General features: G+C 35.1%; 2 protein-coding genes across 2 annotated transcripts; both read left to right on the top strand.

The window, feature by feature from the left end:
* Positions 1–422: 422 nt before the first annotated feature.
* On the top strand, positions 423–2,918 carry LOC101204422 (LIM domain-containing protein PLIM2b). Its single transcript, XM_004133826.3, has 5 exons — positions 423–1,040; positions 1,134–1,230; positions 1,324–1,352; positions 1,852–1,941; positions 2,355–2,918. Exons 1-5 carry the CDS (start codon positions 906–908, stop codon positions 2,619–2,621), a joined length of 618 nt encoding a protein of 205 aa, XP_004133874.1. The 5' UTR covers positions 423–905; the 3' UTR covers positions 2,622–2,918.
* A 1,719-nt stretch (positions 2,919–4,637) lies between these two features.
* LOC101213081 (K(+) efflux antiporter 2, chloroplastic) lies at positions 4,638–17,634 on the top strand. The gene is made up of 21 exons (XM_004134282.3): positions 4,638–4,882; positions 5,259–6,981; positions 7,406–7,577; positions 7,664–7,754; positions 8,200–8,336; positions 8,433–8,492; positions 8,591–8,710; positions 9,475–9,543; positions 10,116–10,181; positions 10,639–10,728; positions 11,262–11,366; positions 11,477–11,605; positions 13,551–13,760; positions 13,976–14,125; positions 14,465–14,518; positions 14,644–14,702; positions 15,818–15,884; positions 15,960–16,136; positions 16,369–16,425; positions 16,908–16,982; positions 17,106–17,634. Exons 2-21 carry the CDS (start codon positions 5,354–5,356, stop codon positions 17,226–17,228), a joined length of 3,639 nt encoding a protein of 1,212 aa, XP_004134330.1. The 5' UTR covers positions 4,638–4,882; positions 5,259–5,353; the 3' UTR covers positions 17,229–17,634.
* Positions 17,635–17,686: the final 52 nt, after the last annotated feature.

The following is a 17,686-nucleotide window of genomic DNA, read 5'->3' on the forward strand; positions in this document are numbered from 1 at the left end:
AGAAAAAAAAAAAAAATTCCTCACTTATAAATTTCTACATGTATTTATAAATACATCGATAAATATTGATAAAGTGATAAAATCTAAAATTAACTATAGTTTGTCAAAAAAAAAAAAAATTGTTCATTCTATTATATAAAAGTAGTGAATCAAAATATAACAAACTTTCATGTTCTATTTGTGATAGACACTCATTTGATACATCTTCAATAATCTCATTAAAAATGTATTTAATATTTTCCAAAATTTTATATTTTATGGCATACAATAAAAATTTAAAATTGGGAAATTTTTATTGATTAAAAACCAAAAACTAAGATTTTCCGATTAAATTATCAACTTCACTTTCGGGTCAGAAGCAAACAAAAACGGCGTCGTTGAAGCGATGCTAAAATAAAATTCCGTAAGAAAAAAAAGAAAAGAAAAAACCCCGGGAAACGCTGTCTTCCATTCCAACGAACACAACGGCGAACCACTCAGATAATGGAAGGCAAATGGCTTTCATCTCTCTCTCTCTCTCTCCACCCTCCATTTTTGTTCTCACAAAAAGCTCGACGAGTTCCTTTGAAATGGTCAACCAATCCCCCCCCCCCTTATTTTCCTCTGAAACAACCCATCTTCTCCGAAATTGGAGCAGATCCATCTTCTGGTTCACAGTTCTGAAATCCAACATTTCCTGATGTATAAATTTGCTTTTGTAGTTAATCCTTCGAAGCCTTCCATCTTGTCCAGTCGCATTGTTTATTAACTGATAGACGAGGCTTCGGACGGCTTGGGGTTTCAATTGCCCTGTTTTTCTTCGTTTCTGGGGGTGGTTTCTTTCTTTGCTCTTACTTTTTTTTGCTCTTTCTCCAAGTTCTTGCATCTCGGATCAAGAATTCTTGTAAAAGAGTAAATTCTTCATAATGGCTTTCACCGGAACGTTGGATAAATGCAAGGCTTGTGATAAGACTGTTTATGTCGTTGATTTGTTAACCCTTGAAGGGAATCCTTACCATAAGAATTGCTTTAAATGTAGCCACTGCAAAGGCACCCTTTCGGTTAGAAGTGTTCAATCTCTTTTAATTTATTTCAATTTGAAATCCAATTACTTGAATTTGGCGGATTTTATCCCAATTGTTTGTTTATGGCAGATGAGCAGCTACTCGTGGATGGATGGTGTTCTGTATTGCAAGACTCATTTCGAGCAGCTCTTTAAGGAATCTGGGAATTTCAGCAAGAACTTTCAAAGTAGTAGTACAACATTTCTTTTTTTGTTTCTTCCTTTTTACTTTTCCTTATTTTCTGACATTCTCTCCTTTCCATGGTTTTGTATGACAACAGCTAAATCTTCTGATAAGCCAAATGATCTGGTATGATCTCACTCTTTTCACTTTTCTTAGGCTAGGTCGGCTTCATTGTGACTAGCAATTTTATGTTGGATGTATCTGCAAAAGCTTGGTTGTTAATGTTAGGCCGATGCAAATTTCCGAATTCATATCTAAAGGTTATTAGGATAAAGTCAAATTTTGGATGCTTCATCCAATAATTTCTCCCCCAATTCATGGTTTTGAATATACTATTCCTAATATTTTTATAGAAACAATCTGGCCTGGGAATTCTTGCACCTTTATGATAGTGGTTTTGTTCCTTATTTTAAAGCTTGCTCTTGAGTCCAATGGGGTTATAATATGTCATGAGAATAGGAAGGGTTTAAAGTTCCTATGATGTCATTTTATCCTCATTTCATATTTGGTAGTTTATGTCTTAGGGTTCATGAATCAAATTTAACTTTAGGAATTTCAACATTGTGCTCTCCATGCAAATGCTGTAATTTTTGCATATTATTACAATTTTCATAACTTTTGATAGACAAGGACCCCCAGCAAACTGTCCTCCATGTTCTCTGGAACTCAAGATAAATGTTCTGTTTGCACCAAAACAGTTTATCCATTAGAGAAGGTATGTAGTTCTTCACCCCCTCCCCCTGCCTCCTATTTTGTATAATACATTTTTACAGTATTGTTAGTCTTTAAAATGTGAAAGAAACATTATTCTGCAGGGTTTTCTTTATTTGTTTGGAATGACTTTTTAAGTATTTATAAAAGTGTTTCTAAGTGGAAAAAAAAATGTTTTCAACATTTTAAATGATGAGGAGAATTGTAAGATATTTAGTTCTTAATTTCGATATTAATATTAGCTGATTTTAGGGTTGTGATAGAGAATGCTCCCTCATTTCTAAGGGATGGATTATTTTTCATGTTTGGCCATAGATTTGGCCTAATACTTAAATCTGCTACATCAAAATGTCATTTCAAATAGCTGATATATGGTTAGGAGAATTGAAACTGTATTATTTTTGTTTTTGGGAATAGGTCTCTTTGGAGGGGGAATGCTACCACAAGAAGTGCTTTAGATGTGCTCATGGTGGATGCCATTTGACACACTGTTCTTATGCTGCTCTTGATGGAGTCTTGTACTGCAAGCACCATTTTGCTCAGCTTTTCATGGTCAAAGGCAACTATAACCATGTCCTTGAAGCTGCAGCAAACAAGAAAACTACCACACCCCCAGCCGATCACACCGATGAAGATGCCGAGCCTTCACCTCGATCCGGGGAACAAGCGGTAGAGCAATCTTAAAATACCTTCTCTGCTCTACCAGCATTTGAGAATTCTTCTTCGCTTTATTCAACTTATAAAGAAAACAAAAATTATTCTGTTTCAAAAGAGAACCCATTTGTTTTTGTTCACATATTCACATTGGTTTGTTGTACTTGAAGACTCAAATTATGTGAGCTAGATAAACAGACCTTTCAAAGAATTGCACCATAGTTCTGTGTTGAATGAGAAGCTGGAATAAAAAGCAGATTTGGTGCAATTCCATATGGTCACCAAATATATTTTAGAAAAATATGATTTGATTGCATGAAACCTTAATCTCTCATAGTTTCTCACCCATACAATCTGACATAGCTTGATTACCATTTCAAATATTTCTCAACTCCACAATTGTTAAACACGAAAACTAATGTATGTATTGTGTTCTCGTTGGGAAAACTCTTAGATTCTCGACGTTTTTGATAGTTTGTTCAAATCCGGCTGCACACATATTGGATTAGGATCTGATGGAAATCGTATCATTGTCGACAAGGCTATGTTTGAACAACATAGATTCGTCGATCATTCACTTATGTAGTTACTGCTCGAATGTGTGCCTCTGTTTGCTCCTTCCACTAGTAACTTTTGCTGTCTAATATCCATTGTCAAACGTACTTCTATGTATTTATAATTCAAAAACAGTTAAAATGGTGTTATAATCTCATAGACCATGGTTAATATTTGTTCAAACAAGATAACACTTCATATTTGTTTTTCTATGTTAATTTGTGCTATGGATATAGTTTAATATTTTCGCATATTCCCAAACAATATTCTTTGAAGCAATTTGTCCCACGAGCACCTTTGGCTATTATTTCATGTCTCTTCTAATATCTCAATAGACTGTTTTGGATTTTGTTGATGATTGTGATTGATATGCAGTCTTAGAAATTGGATTTTTTCTTCTTCTTCTTCTTCTTGATATTAATATGTAATGAATTTTATATCATATTAAAAGACGTTGATCTTACCTACAATATGCCACTACCGACTAAAATTCCATCGACCCATTGATGATTATTTCATAAATAAAATACTCAATCATATTGATTTGATTAATATATCCATTCGCATGTAACTTAGACAATAAATCAATACGATATTGTAAACGATTTTTTACGTTAATCTAATTCATTGTTTGTCATAAAACAACTTTTTAACCTTTTATCCTTGTGTGTTTAATAAATACATGTATTTTTTATTTTTAGTTTCTTATGCTAGCATTAATAACGAGAAGAATTACAATCTGACCTTCTAATCAAGTATAACTTGAAAAAAACACTTCTTGGAATAAAGAACACCCCACACGATATCCACAACTTTGTAATATAAATTTGTAAAAAATACAAAGATAATTACTAATGTGGTAAGTAGAGTATCAATCAAGAGAAATTATAACTAATTAAAAAAAATGTTATATATAGTAAAATAGATTTTACAAACCTAATAGAATTTTATTGATTTTTTTTTATAGAGGGTGAATAATTTGTTTTTTTAATATTAAAAAAAAAACCCATCAATTTATTACAAACCCACAATCCAAAAAATGGTAAGATATTAAACTGTTTTTAGAAAAGCGTAGGAGTATTTATTGAAAATCTAAAAAATTCCAAAATATTTTTGAAATAATTAGTGTTTTATAATTATATCGTTAAAAAACCCTAATTTTTTTTTATTACTCTTAAAAAAAATCTTAATTGTATTGTTTAAATTTAAATGTAAAAATATTTAATGTTTGTGCACTTTTGTGAAGCTTTCAAATATTTAAAACCTTTTACTTTCTAATTAATTGTTTGCATTAACAGTAAATTAAAATTAACTCAGAAAATGTGTATTGGGAACAAAAGTGCAATTTCTTAACCATTAAAATACGTTGGCTGTTTCCTTACACCATCTTATTCTTAAGTTGCATTTCACGCGCGTAAGGAGCGCGCGTCATTGAGCGATTCGGAATATCCAACACACCGCAAGCGAATCAACGATGAGCCCATCGACCAGCGAAGGGCCATTTCAGTAAAATACCCCCGAAATATCAACCTGAGAGCTTGGTGGCTCTTCTCGGCCAATTTTTCTTTTTCATTTTCCCACCAATCCAACGCTAAAACTCTAATTCACTCCATAAATTTTCCTTCTAATTTCTTTTCAATTTCTCTCCATTGTATGTAACTACTGGACTGTGATTACCCGGAGCTTTCTCAGTCGCCGCCGACGTTTCATCATTGGTTTCTCAGCCTTTAACATCGGTTTGTTCGTGTTTTGTGTTGAAGTATAGTTTTAATATGTGTGGATACTTCGTTTTTGGATACAAACGTTTTCTGAATGTGTTTTTGTAGCTTATGTGTGTGGTTTTCTTAATCTACTGGCTGCGGTTTGGATTTGATTGTGTTACTGTGTAGTTTTGTGCTCCGTTTGAGCAGTTGTATGTGTTCTAGATTGATTTGTTTTGAATTGAATGCATAAGTGACTGATATGGATTAGTGGAATGATGTTCAGGTTAACGATTTAACATGCATGCTTATGGTTTTAGGGTTGTGGCAAGGTCTGGTTGATGGTTTTTATCTGCATTTCATGTGCGGTTATTTTTTATTTATTTATTTTATTTTTATTTTGTTTGACCAGGTGTTTGACTGATTGTCAACGGTAGTTGAATGATTGGCATGAGTATGTAATCGAACACTGGGTTTTGGAAAGACTTGACTCATATTCCTGGAACCATGGATTTATCTTGTAGTACTTGGAAGCAAAATGTGTTACGTGGTAGTGAAAGAACATATTGCAAGACGTTGGAACAGTTTGGTCCCAGCCGTGTGCTTAGAAATAGAATTTTTGATGCTAAGTTGACTGGTGGTTCAAGAGTGAGTTATAAAGTGCCTAAGAAGAGAAACAGAATTGTAGCTTCTAGTGATTCCAATCATCTGAGTCTGGTTTGTGCCACCAAGTTCGACAGGGCTTTGCAACTTTTTACGCACAAGAGATTCTTGAACTGGAACAATAAGATAAGTGGACGGGGGATGGGTATGGTTCATTTAGAGTGCCAAAACAATGATTCTTTAGCATTTATTGATGGAAATGGCAGAAATATTGAATATGTAAATTCTGGTGATGAGGGGTCCAGTTCTGGGCCTACTGATGGTGTAGGGTCAGCTGGTTCCAGAGAAGTGGGTGGAGAAGCAGAAACAGTTGAAACAAACATACCGACTGTTGATGAGCTCAGAGAATTGCTGCAAAAGGCCATGAAAGAACTGGAAGTTGCGAGACTTAACAGCACAATGTTTGAGGAGAGAGCCCAAAAAATTTCAGAAGCAGCAATAGCTTTGCAAGATGAAGCAACCATTGCTTGGAATGATGTGAACTCTACTCTTGATTCTGTACAACTGATAGTGAACGAAGAATATGCTGCCAAAGAAGCGGTTCAAAAGGCAACCATGGCTCTTTCATTAGCAGAGGCAAGGCTTCAGGTGGCAATCGAGTCACTGGAGCTGGCAAGAAGAGGAAGCGATTTTCCGGAAACATCAATGGATATTGATGGCAACGAAGATCAAGAATCATTGTTAGTTGCTCAAGAGGACATCACAGAATGCCGAGCAAATTTAGAAATCTGTAATGCAGAATTGAAGCGCTTACAGAGTAAGAAGGAAGAGTTACAGAAGGAAGTGGACAAGTTGAACGAGTTAGCTGAAAAAGCACAATTGAATGCATTGAAAGCTGAAGAAGATGTGGCAAATATAATGCTTTTGGCTGAGCAAGCTGTTGCTTTTGAACTCGAGGCTGCCCAAAGGGTCAATGATGCTGAAAGAGCATTACAGAAAATGGAGAAATCTTTATCAAGTTCTTTTGTTGACACTCCAGACACCACTCAGGGGTCAAATGTAATTGAAGAAGTTGAGAACGAGGATAACAAGGCAGTTCTAGAATTTTCTGGTGATATTTCAGTTGAAATGGATAGAGAGTTGCCACTTAATGGTGATTCCTTATCAATCAAGTCTCTGCCAGGTAGCCTTTCAGATTCTGAAGGCTCTGATCAACCATATTACTTAAGCGATAGCGAGATTGGAAAATTAAGTTCAGACTCTGCAAAGGAGGTTGAATCTGGAGCAGAGAAGTCTATTGTGAGTCAAACAAAAAAGCAGGAAACACAGAAGGATTTGACAAGAGAAGGCTCACCTTTAAACTCCCCCAAGGCTCTATTGAAAAAATCCTCTCGCTTTTTTTCAGCATCATTCTTTTCGTTTACAGTTGATGGGACAGAGTTCACTCCAGCATTAGTTTTCCAGGGTCTCCTGGATTCCACCAAAAAGCAATTGCCGAAGCTAATTGTTGGAGCAGTACTATTAGGAGCAGGGTATGTGCCAACATACTCCTTAACCCTTATCATTTCTGCATTTGACTCTAAAAGAGTGTGAAGGCTCCTAAAGATTGTTCTTACAAGTACATTGCTAATTGCTCAGTTTAACAAGTATGTTTCATCATATTGATGAAAGCAAAATATTGCACCAACATTCTTCTTCTCCAGGAATCGTAGAAAGAAAATATTTTTGTATCTGGTTTGTATTTGAAACTGTAACTGTGGTTGACACCTCAACCAAAGTAAAAAACAAAAATAAATTTATGAGCCTTTTCCTTTTTAAAAAACCACACTGGCTGCATAAGCATGGAATATTGGTATATTGGTTCCCATTGTGGACAATACTATGCACTTTTGTTTTGTTGTTGTGTACAGAGAAGAGATTGCTTCGCATAGTCACTAAATGTTAAATTTATCACAGGATTGCTATCTTTGCAAATCGACCAGACAGGAGTTCTCAGATGATTCTGCAGCCTGATGTTGTCACTATTAGCACCGATGATGTTTCCTTGGACACAAAGCCCTTATTTCAACAATTGAGGAAACTTCCTAAAAGAGTGAAGAAGTTAATTTCACAGATTCCCCATCAAGAGGCATGTATTTCACTCGTTGATATGTTTCAGAGTTGAGAATTTTGGTGATAGTAACTTTTAGTGTCATTGTCTATTTAAAATTTCAGGTGAATGAAGAGGAGGCTTCACTGTTAGACATGTTATGGCTGTTGCTTGCCAGTGTCATATTTGTGCCAACATTTCAGAAACTTCCTGGAGGTGAAAATGTTTTGCATACTTTTCTTTGTAGATTTGAGTTTCCTACTTGTCTGCTGGCTTGCTATTTTCTTTTTAAATGTCCTTAGGTTGACTGCTTTGAAGTTTTTGGTTTATTGAATATTGATATCATGGAAGAATTTTTTTTACTTGGCACCATTTAACTCAACTTTTGTGTGAGTCTACTATGTGTTTGTGACATCAACTTCTGTTTCCCTAGAAAAAGGAAAAAGAAAAACTACTTGTGGAGACTAAGATAGGGATGGGCTTGTAGATTTCAAACTCTTTTTGCTGGAGTTATAGACATAGAAAATGTTGCTGGCTGTTTCATGATAAATTTTGTAGATGCATTTGGGTTAATTTATGTAAGGCTTTTTGGACAAGTTTATTTACACGTTTGTCTCTTTATATTCAACCAACTGTGTATTTTGTTCAATGTTCTGTATAGGAAGCCCTGTCCTTGGGTACTTGGCTGCTGGTATTTTAATTGGGCCATATGGTCTCTCCATAATCCGTCATGTGCATGGAACAAAAGCAATTGCTGAATTTGGAGTTGTTTTTCTCCTGTTCAACATTGGGCTGGAGGTGTTCCTTTTAATGAGTTGACTTTGTTTCTATTCCTTTATTCATTTACTTGCATTGTACTTTTAGAAGATTGAATCCAAGTTATTGTTTTTTCAGTTATCAGTTGAGAGGCTAAGTTCCATGAAGAAATATGTTTTTGGGTTAGGGTCTGCACAGGTGAATGTGAAATTCCATTCTTTTCTGTTATAGGGCCAAGCTTGGATCTAGTGTCTAAGTGATCTACCTCAGGTATTTAACTCTGTTCACAAATGCAGGTTTTGGTTACAGCTGTAGTGGTTGGCCTGGTAGCTCACATGGTCTGTGGCCAGGCTGGCCCAGCTGCTATTGTCATTGGAAATGGATTGGCTTTGTCATCCACTGCTGTTGTCCTTCAGGTGTGATCATGGATAAGTATTTTTAACTTTGTAGCATTTTCTTTTATTGTACTTTTAACATTTTCACTTGGATAATAAAATTTTATGTCGTGTAAATTGGGATTCTGCTATAGTTCTTGATGGAGTCGTGCCTGAAACTAACTTTGACATCATTTAACTGAGTCTATGCCCATTGCCCAAGGACAAAATATTCTTCCGTGTCCATTGCTTATCTCTATTTGTTAATCTTGTGCAATTTTCTTGAATTTTTTTCTTTGCAATGGCTTTATATCACAAATGTACGAGGAAAGAGCATCAACCAATTTTTGTGATCCCAATATGCTTGAATTCTCAGCATTAAAAGAATGTGCCCGTATTTTCTCAATCATTGTATACAAATAGTTATAATGTTTGCTAATCAGCACTTCTGTTAGTTGGGTGTTTTGGTGGGCTGGTTTTTCTTGTAAACTCTTGTATTCTTTCATTCTTTCTCTATGAAAGCAGTTCAATTCATAAAAAAATGTTTGCTAATCAGATGTCATTTAATGTATATGGTCCATTAGCTCGTTCTTTCTGAAGTCTTCTACTTTTACAATGTCTAGTTACTTCTTGGGCTTTTTGTTAACCTAAACCACCTTTTGATCTTATGCTGATTTATGCATCCCTTCTCCGGAATTTAGGCAAATATTAACTCTCTTCTTAATTGATATTGTAGGCTATATACTTATAAGCCTACAAGGGACATTTTGGATGATATCAGCTTCGTTCATGGTCTCTTTTTGCAGGTGTTGCAAGAGCGAGGTGAGAGTACTTCACGACATGGGCGTGCCACATTTTCTGTCTTACTATTCCAGGTATCTTGATTATTTGATTATTTCAATTGCCACGGTGGATGAGTTTATATCAAAACCTACTTGTCTGAAACTGAATAGGATCCTTACAAACACAAATACCTAAGCTTGTTTTGCTCTTTAATTTCAGTGGTCAAACCTACATGAACTACTTCTGAAGTAAGAAAGTTTTGAACTGAGTGCATAATATGCAACATTTGGTTTACGGTTACTGTTTCGTCCTTCAATCTATTTTTGAATTTTGTTGTTGATGTGGAAAATCTGTAATATGAATGTTATCTGTTTCGATGGTCCCATGGCTAGGCCCAGTTTCTTTGTGTTTTTGGAAAAATAGAATTTTAATAACTAATTAAGAGATATGAGTTCAATCCATAGTGTCTACCCACCTAGGAATTAATTTTTTATGAGTTTCCTTGACACCCAAATGTTGTCCGGTTAGGCCGGTTGTCTTGTGAGAATAGTCGAGGGGTGCGCAAATTGGCTCGAACACTCACGGATATAAAAATAAAACGTCATAATGTTTTGTTTCTACTGTTGTTCTGGCTTCAAGTTAACTTTTTTTCCCTTCTGTCCAGGATTTGGCTGTTGTGGTTTTGCTGATTCTCATACCTCTAATTTCACCTAATTCATCCAAAGGAGGGGTAACAACTTCTAATACGTCGTCTTATCCAGTGCATTTTTTTCCATTGTAACTTTGATAACCTTATTACTCAGTAACAGAATTCAAATTTTACACTCCCTTAGCACTCTCTTGTTATATAATATATATATATTAAATTGATTTATTGATAGATTTTCTTAATTTCTTTTAACAAGAGTAAACAACCATTTTCTTAATTTATTAACTGAAGCATGTAAAATGTGAGATGCTGTTTGAATGTAGTTAATCTAAAATGTATTTACCTAATGACATTTGTATTTGTCTGCTTTCCACTGCCGTCTATTTATTATAAATGGGAATCAGAATCAAGGTCTTCCTCCACTAGTATCACTTTGGGTTCTACAGTTATTATATGCTATTTATTTGGACCTGAATGTACATCTCCTACATTTTGGGAACTAAAATAAAACAAATCTGTACACCATGCTCTTTTTCAGATTGGTTTTCAAGCCATCGCCGAAGCTCTTGGCCTGGCTGCTGTGAAGGCAATTGTTGCCATTTCTGCCATAATAGCTGGTGGGCGTCTGGTAGGTGATTCTATTTCTTACTAGCACGGAAGCTCTTATCCTCCCTGTTGTATATGGGTGTTGTTGAGATTGTATGATAGTCATGGTCTTCCCCTGGTAGTCTAAGAAACACCGCCAAAGTGTGCTGTAATTTGCATTTCGTTTTCTACTTATTTGTGTCATGGCTGACTGGAGTTTACTGATTTCATCTCTACCCCTCTCCCCTTTCTTTCACGTTTTCTTTCCTTTACATATTTTTAACATTTAAAATGCATGAAAACTAACCTCTGGATTGTTGAGCATTTCAAGTCTAGAAAGTATATCTTGAAAGTTGAAACCACATTTTCTATCAAATAGCCAATTTTAATCTGGACAAGAATTTACCTTACTAGTTACCTTCATGACTTTGAGAAGAATGATCTGTAACTTCTATTAGACTCTTGTATTCAGCAAATTATTTTCTTACTTAAAAACAACAATTGTTTATGATATCCATAATAAATCTTGTGCCTTGTTTTCTAATTACTTCTTGTTGTTTCTCCTCCTAATTACAGCTACTACGACCAATTTATAAACAAATAGCTGAAAATCAAAATGCAGAAATATTCTCTGCCAACACACTACTTGTCATTCTGGGAACTAGTCTACTTACTGCCAGGGTACTGATTTGCACTCTTTAAGATTTTTTTCAGTAACTGACTGAAATTATATTTCATTTGCTCATCTTCTTTTTTCTTCTTGGTTCCATTTTTGCATCCTCTGAGAGTAGGCCGGACTATCAATGGCGCTGGGTGCTTTTCTAGCAGGTTTACTTCTAGCAGAAACAGAGTTCTCCTTGCAGGTTGAATCTGATATTGCTCCATATCGTGGCCTTCTGTTGGGTCTCTTCTTCATGACGGTAGGTACTTCATGTTGGATACCTTTTCAGAATAGTTAATGATGTCCTTCTATTGGACAGTTTAGGATGTCCCCCTGATGATGGCCTGCGTGCAAAAAGTAGTGGATTTGAACACTTGGATCTTAGGTTCTTAGCTGTATTAAGTTTGGCGGTAGTATGAGGTTTTGTTTACAAGAGACGTGCTATTAGAAAATAAACATGAATGAAAAAAGAAAAAAGAAGGGTCGAATGGACAAAGATAAGACATCCTCTTGTTTGCCAAAGCCATATAAATTGCCGCATGATTTTGAAAATGTAATAGTGAAAAGGTAATAGTCACTGCACATCCTATGGAGCAACCTTATCAGAGCTTTCTTCTTCTTCCCACACTCTTTCTTTCTCTGTTTTTTTATGACGAAGAAAACAACCACTTTTTTTATGACAAGAAAATATTCTTTTATAGCTGTTTGATTCATTACTTTTCTTAGGCTGTGATTTGGTGTAAAATTTGCTCTCATTATTTTTTTTAATCTCTTAATTTTTCGTCCTTTTTAGGGTCATTAGGCAATCTGCCCTTATTTGTAACTTCATTGCATCAACAAAATTGTAGTTCTTAAAAAAGATCAATGGGGTTATGGTTGTTTATGTTCCTCGTTATTATCTTTTAAAGGAGAATAAATTCAAAATTCAATAGCTAAAGATCTATAAGCTAGGAAACAACTTAAATGAAAAATGGTTTTGACCTTTCAACTAGACACCAATAAATTTTTCAATATGAAATTCTATGTTTAAATTCTTGTATCTTATTTTCTTCGTTGTCCACATGTTGAGACTTGTGAGAAAAACTAGTATTTGAATTTATACATAAGGGTTGTTGAAAAGAACAGGATAACTGTTTGCTTTTACACTTGGTGGTGATGGAAAAGACTTGGACTGAGGGTATTGTAAATCTGCCTTAAACGTTCTGATGTTTGAATCCCACCCTTCAATGTTGAACTCAAAAAAGGGAAAAAGAAAAAGACTGCGATAGAGTATGTCAGGATGGGGAAAACAGACATGTAAAGACTATAGTGGTCTTGCCTGTTGGTGTCATTATAGCAGAGAGAGATAGTACATCTTCGGGGGAGAGAAAAAATGGATAGCTTTCTCCCAAATTTTCTGCTATGCTGAGCTTACCATTGGTTGGAGACCAAGGAAGAGCTTGATTTTCCATGAAGTTCTTGAAAATTTCTACTGGGTCAGAAAATGACATAGGAAGAAGAAAGATAGATTCTGAAATCTTGAAACAAAGACGGACCTCTTGGAGTTTGTATAATTTTTTTAATTATATTATTTCCCTTGATTTGTGTCAAAACTTGAAAGATTCTCTCTGCCTTTGTTTTTTCAAATTTTTTATCAAAAGGGGAAAAAAAAGCAAAAGAAAACAAATGAAGGTCAATCACGAATTCTTGGCCTCCACAGGTATCCATGTCATCCAAGTGTTTGTGTAAATTAATAATTATCGAGATCCTTGAGGAGGTTTTGCCCCTGTTAGGTTCCACATTGCTCTTTCTCATTACTCTTTAGATCTTGTTTTGCTTGGTTGGACCTTCGTTTAGCTCCTAGATTGGGGTGTTTTTCCTTCTTTTAATTTACATATATTATTATTATTTAATAAAATTAATAAAATTGATATGTTTTTATTTCTCCTCCATTTTTATGGTATTAATTACATCTTTCTCTGCTGAAGTTTGCGAAAAGTTATTTTAGTCTTCAATTACTGAGTAGCTGAAAGATATAGTACTGAATTGATATATTCTCACAATCTAGTGAAGGTGCATTGTCACAGTACAACATTGTGAATAATTGGTTTAGCTTCATATTGAAGTAATCTAATGATATGTTGGTTGTCCTTATAACATTACTTCTGCATAGAGATCTTTGGTCACTAATCTATCACATTTTCCTGGTTATTTTTTACTTTCAGGTCGGGATGTCTATCGATCCAAAACTTCTTTTTTCTAACTTTCCAGTTATCATGGGGTCTTTGGGACTTCTTATTGGTGGCAAGACTATATTGGTTGCGCTGGTTGGTAGACTTTTTGGTATCTCAATCATATCTGCGATAAGAGTTGGGTTGCTTCTTGCTCCTGGTGGAGAATTTGCTTTTGTGGCATTTGGTGAAGCTGTCAATCAGGTTATGTCCACATAGCTCACACGATTAGCGGATTCAAATGCTTAGCTTTATTATCCACAAACAATTCTTCCAGCTATTTTTTGATTTTTATGAAAAGCATTTATTGCAAGCCAAAGTTGGTAATTTTCATAAAAAGCGAAAGATTGGGTCGTTTCTCTAGTTTCATCCCCCCCACCCAAAAAAAAAAAAAAGTCGTTAACGAGTGTTTTCTACAGGGTATAATGTCTTCTCAACTATCCTCTTTACTGTTTCTTGTTGTGGGAATTTCAATGGCCCTTACACCCTGGCTGGCTGCTGGCGGTCAGTTAATTGCTTCCCGGTTTGAGCAGCATGATGTCCGGAGTTTATTGCCTGTTGAAAGTGAGGTACAATACTAACGTGAAAAGAGATTTCCCTTTAAAAGTCGTGAACCCTCACGGGAAAGTTTTTAGGCATAGTTTTATATCCACTTTTAAAGGTTTCTTCCTAGGCGAGGCACATGTTGATAGTGCCAATAGAGTTGGCCGTTTATCATGTTATATTATTTTTTTTAGGGGAAGTAGTGTTTTTTTAGTTTTCTTTGTTTGAGGTCAATTTATCGTATTATTACAACAAAATTTGAAATTGTGAGAAAGGTGAATACATAACATTTTGATTCTTGATATTATTGCTTAGCCTGCTTCCAAACTAACCTTGGCTTCTTTTTTTTTTTTTAATTTCACCAGACAGATGATTTACAAGATCATATTATTATTTGTGGATTTGGACGAGTTGGTCAGGTCTGGATCTTGTACTTAGTTGCTACATTTAAGTTATTCTAATAAATCTTATTAAGGGGGTTCGGTATATTATTAATACAGCATTTACTACAATAATTTACCATCTCTTTCTTTGTCATCCCCAGATAATAGCCCAGCTTCTGTCAGAGCGACTGATTCCCTTTGTTGCCCTTGATGTGAGGAGGTATTTGGCACTAGAAAATAAATTTTCTTACCCGGTCTTACGGAACCACTAAATCATGTCTTAATCCTGCATATTGCATTACAGTTACATGCTTGACGTCTGTTGACCTAATTAAGCACCCACCAATTAAATCACGTATTTTAGTATATTCTGCGGTAGTTAATTGCCACCAATTAAAGCAGCCAGTTGTAAGTTTTAGTAAATCCTCAAGAAATAGATGACACGTTTCTAAGCAAAAAAATCCGTTACAAATAACTAGTCAACAATTTATAATTGTTGGAATTCTTTCCTTTTTTTCTAGGCTTTTTCCTTGTTAGAATCCTAGAATAATTATGGAAAGATTATGGGAATGTATTCCTTATTTTCCTAAATCTTTTCCTTTTTTATTCCATTGTGTACTCTATTTATTCTCCCTTGTACCTATTGCTTTATTCATTAGAAAATAATAACAACACAAACAATCGTGGTTTTTCTCCCGGTACTCGGGTTTCCACGTAAATTGGTGTGAACTCGTTGTCTCTCTTTTCAATAATAATCAGTGTCAATAAACTATTTAACAAGTGAAGAATAATGTTAAATCTTAAGTTCATATTTGAAAGCACCTTTGAGAGGCCTAGATAGGAATATATTCCAAATAGCAAGAGATTACAATATCTATAGCCTTTTGAGAGGGTCATGTTTCCCAAAATTCTCACAACTCTAGCATACCAAAATCTTTCCTCTAAGGTGACAATTCCCCTTATTTATAACTAAGACACGCTGACAAATTACCTCTAGGCCGTTGCTATTATCCTACTAATCCTACTAATATTTTCATTATATTCCTTACTACTTACTAGGACTCTTACGTCACCCCATCCTACTTACTAGTACTCTTACATTACCGAACTCTTCAAAGACATGTCCTCAAGAAATGTGTCACAACTCAATGTTAGAAAACAAAGATAACTATATTGCAAATTGTATATCAAAGAAACTATAATATCAATTTCCTTTCAGGAGAGCTCTCTCTCTCTCTCAAAGTCCCACAATATTTCAAATATATTCTTTACTAGTATTCTCACAACACCAGTTTGAGCTTTTATATATTAAACTTTTGTGTTTTGTTCTTTTAGTGATAGAGTGGCCGTAGGACGTGCCTTAGACCTTCCGGTGTATTTTGGAGATGCAGGAAGTCGAGAGGTAAATAATTTCATATGAGAAACAACGTTCTTGGCTTTCTTTGTCTCTTAACACGTTGTATGTTGGTGCAACTAGGTTTTACACAAAGTCGGTGCTGAAAGGGCGTGTGCTGCTGCAATAACACTGGATACACCGGGTGCAAATTACAGAACTGTTTGGGCCTTGAGCAAATATTTCCCTAACGTTAAGACTTTTGTTCGAGCTCATGATGTTGATCACGGTCTTAATTTAGAGAAGGCTGGTGCTACTGCGGTACTATTTTTGAACCCTTTACTATGTGATGCTGAGTCTTAAATTTTAAAGTGTGATATTGATATGTGATGCCCGAGACTTAAAAGTTCAACGCGTAATGTTTCTTATGATGCCTTTTGCTTTATTTGTCTTGAAAATGATTAATTTAAAGGATAATGAGTCGTCTGGTTAATACTTCAGAATATGTTGCAAATTCAGTGACATCTTTGTCTATACTGGAAAACACTTGCAGGTAGTTCCCGAGACGTTGGAACCGAGTTTACAGTTGGCTGCCGCTGTTCTTGCTCAGGTAATTGTGTTATTGTGTTTGGTCATACTTCATATTATGATACTGTTGAAAACCAAATTGATGAAGCTTGGTACTTACCTTATATCAAATGTACTATGCATCATAGTTGGAAGAGATTTAGTATTCTTCTAAGTTGTGGAACATATGATGTAAGAAGTTAACAAGACATGAAATTGGTATTTTCTTAGTCATAAGGTCCCACGAACTCCTTTGGGCCAAACAAGGATCGGTGTTCACAATTCCACTCCCCAACCCCGACTTCTTGGCCAAAAACCCCCTTAAATCTACAAGATCTTGATTTTTTTCCAAAAAGTACCGATAATTGAAACACCTACCAAATCATGAATGGAGACTTTAAAATTCAATGCACCATCTAAAACCACACTAATGAATTCTACGGTGACAAATGAATTCTGTGTAATATGTTTGGAGTTTTCTTCATGCACTCTGGATCCCAAAAGTTGATTTGTTTTCCTTTTTAGGCTAAACTACCCATGTCAGAGATTGCTGCAACAATTAACGAGTTTAGGTCCCGACATTTATCCGAACTTACCGAGGTAATTTTCCCTACTTAAACTTATCATCCATGCATCATCTGCTGAACCCACTAACCTTACAATAAACACTAGTAAGATAATACGGGTAGGACTTGAACTCACAGTTTTAGCCTGCATTTGTAGCTATGTGAAGCCAGTGGAAGTTCGCTCGGATACGGGTTTTCTCGAATCATGAGTAAACCAAAAATCCAAACCTCTGATTCTTCAGATGAGAATCAAGTCACTGAAGGAACACTGGCCATATGATGATAGCATTTGGCCATTGAGTTTCAATAAAAAGGAAGGGTGGGGAAGATGTCCAATTTCCCAAAACCAAGGTATGAGCTTTGGACTAACAATTTTACATTGGTGTAAAAAAGAAAAAAAAAAAAAGTTGTATAGAAAACTTGATGTTGAAATAGAGGGTTAACTTCAATTGTTGGTCACCACATTTTGTTATATAATTTTGTTTCATTTTTCTTTCCCTCCCTTGAAAAATGTTGCTTCCTTGTGGCTGTGGACTTATTGAGAGAGGAACCTTTTTTTTCTTAACCCTCTTCAAGACCCATAGGAACATGACAATTCAATTAGACCCCAAATTTAGATCAATCCACTCTCAATCTTTTATTGTATAGGGTTTTGAAATATGGTTAGATTCTAAATTTAGATCTTATATTGTGATTTTGGTGTTTAATTAATTTAGTCCATGATTTTCAATGTTTTTA

This window comes from Cucumis sativus, chromosome 3 (assembly GCF_000004075.3).
Source record: "Cucumis sativus cultivar 9930 chromosome 3, Cucumber_9930_V3, whole genome shotgun sequence".
Taxonomy (NCBI): Eukaryota; Viridiplantae; Streptophyta; class Magnoliopsida; order Cucurbitales; family Cucurbitaceae; genus Cucumis; species Cucumis sativus.

Coding starts and splice junctions, on each gene's coding strand:
- LOC101204422 (XM_004133826.3), top strand. CDS start 906: ATGGCTTTCACCGGAACGTTGGATAAATGCAAGGCTTGTGATAAGACT. Junction 1,353..1,851: donor CTGATAAGCCAAATGATCTG/GTATGATCTCAC, acceptor AACTTTTGATAG/ACAAGGACCCCCAGCAAACT. Junction 1,942..2,354: donor CAGTTTATCCATTAGAGAAG/GTATGTAGTTCT, acceptor TTTTGGGAATAG/GTCTCTTTGGAGGGGGAATG.
- LOC101213081 (XM_004134282.3), top strand. CDS start 5,354: ATGGATTTATCTTGTAGTACTTGGAAGCAAAATGTGTTACGTGGTAGT. Junction 7,578..7,663: donor CACAGATTCCCCATCAAGAG/GCATGTATTTCA, acceptor TTAAAATTTCAG/GTGAATGAAGAGGAGGCTTC. Junction 16,137..16,368: donor AGAAGGCTGGTGCTACTGCG/GTACTATTTTTG, acceptor AAACACTTGCAG/GTAGTTCCCGAGACGTTGGA.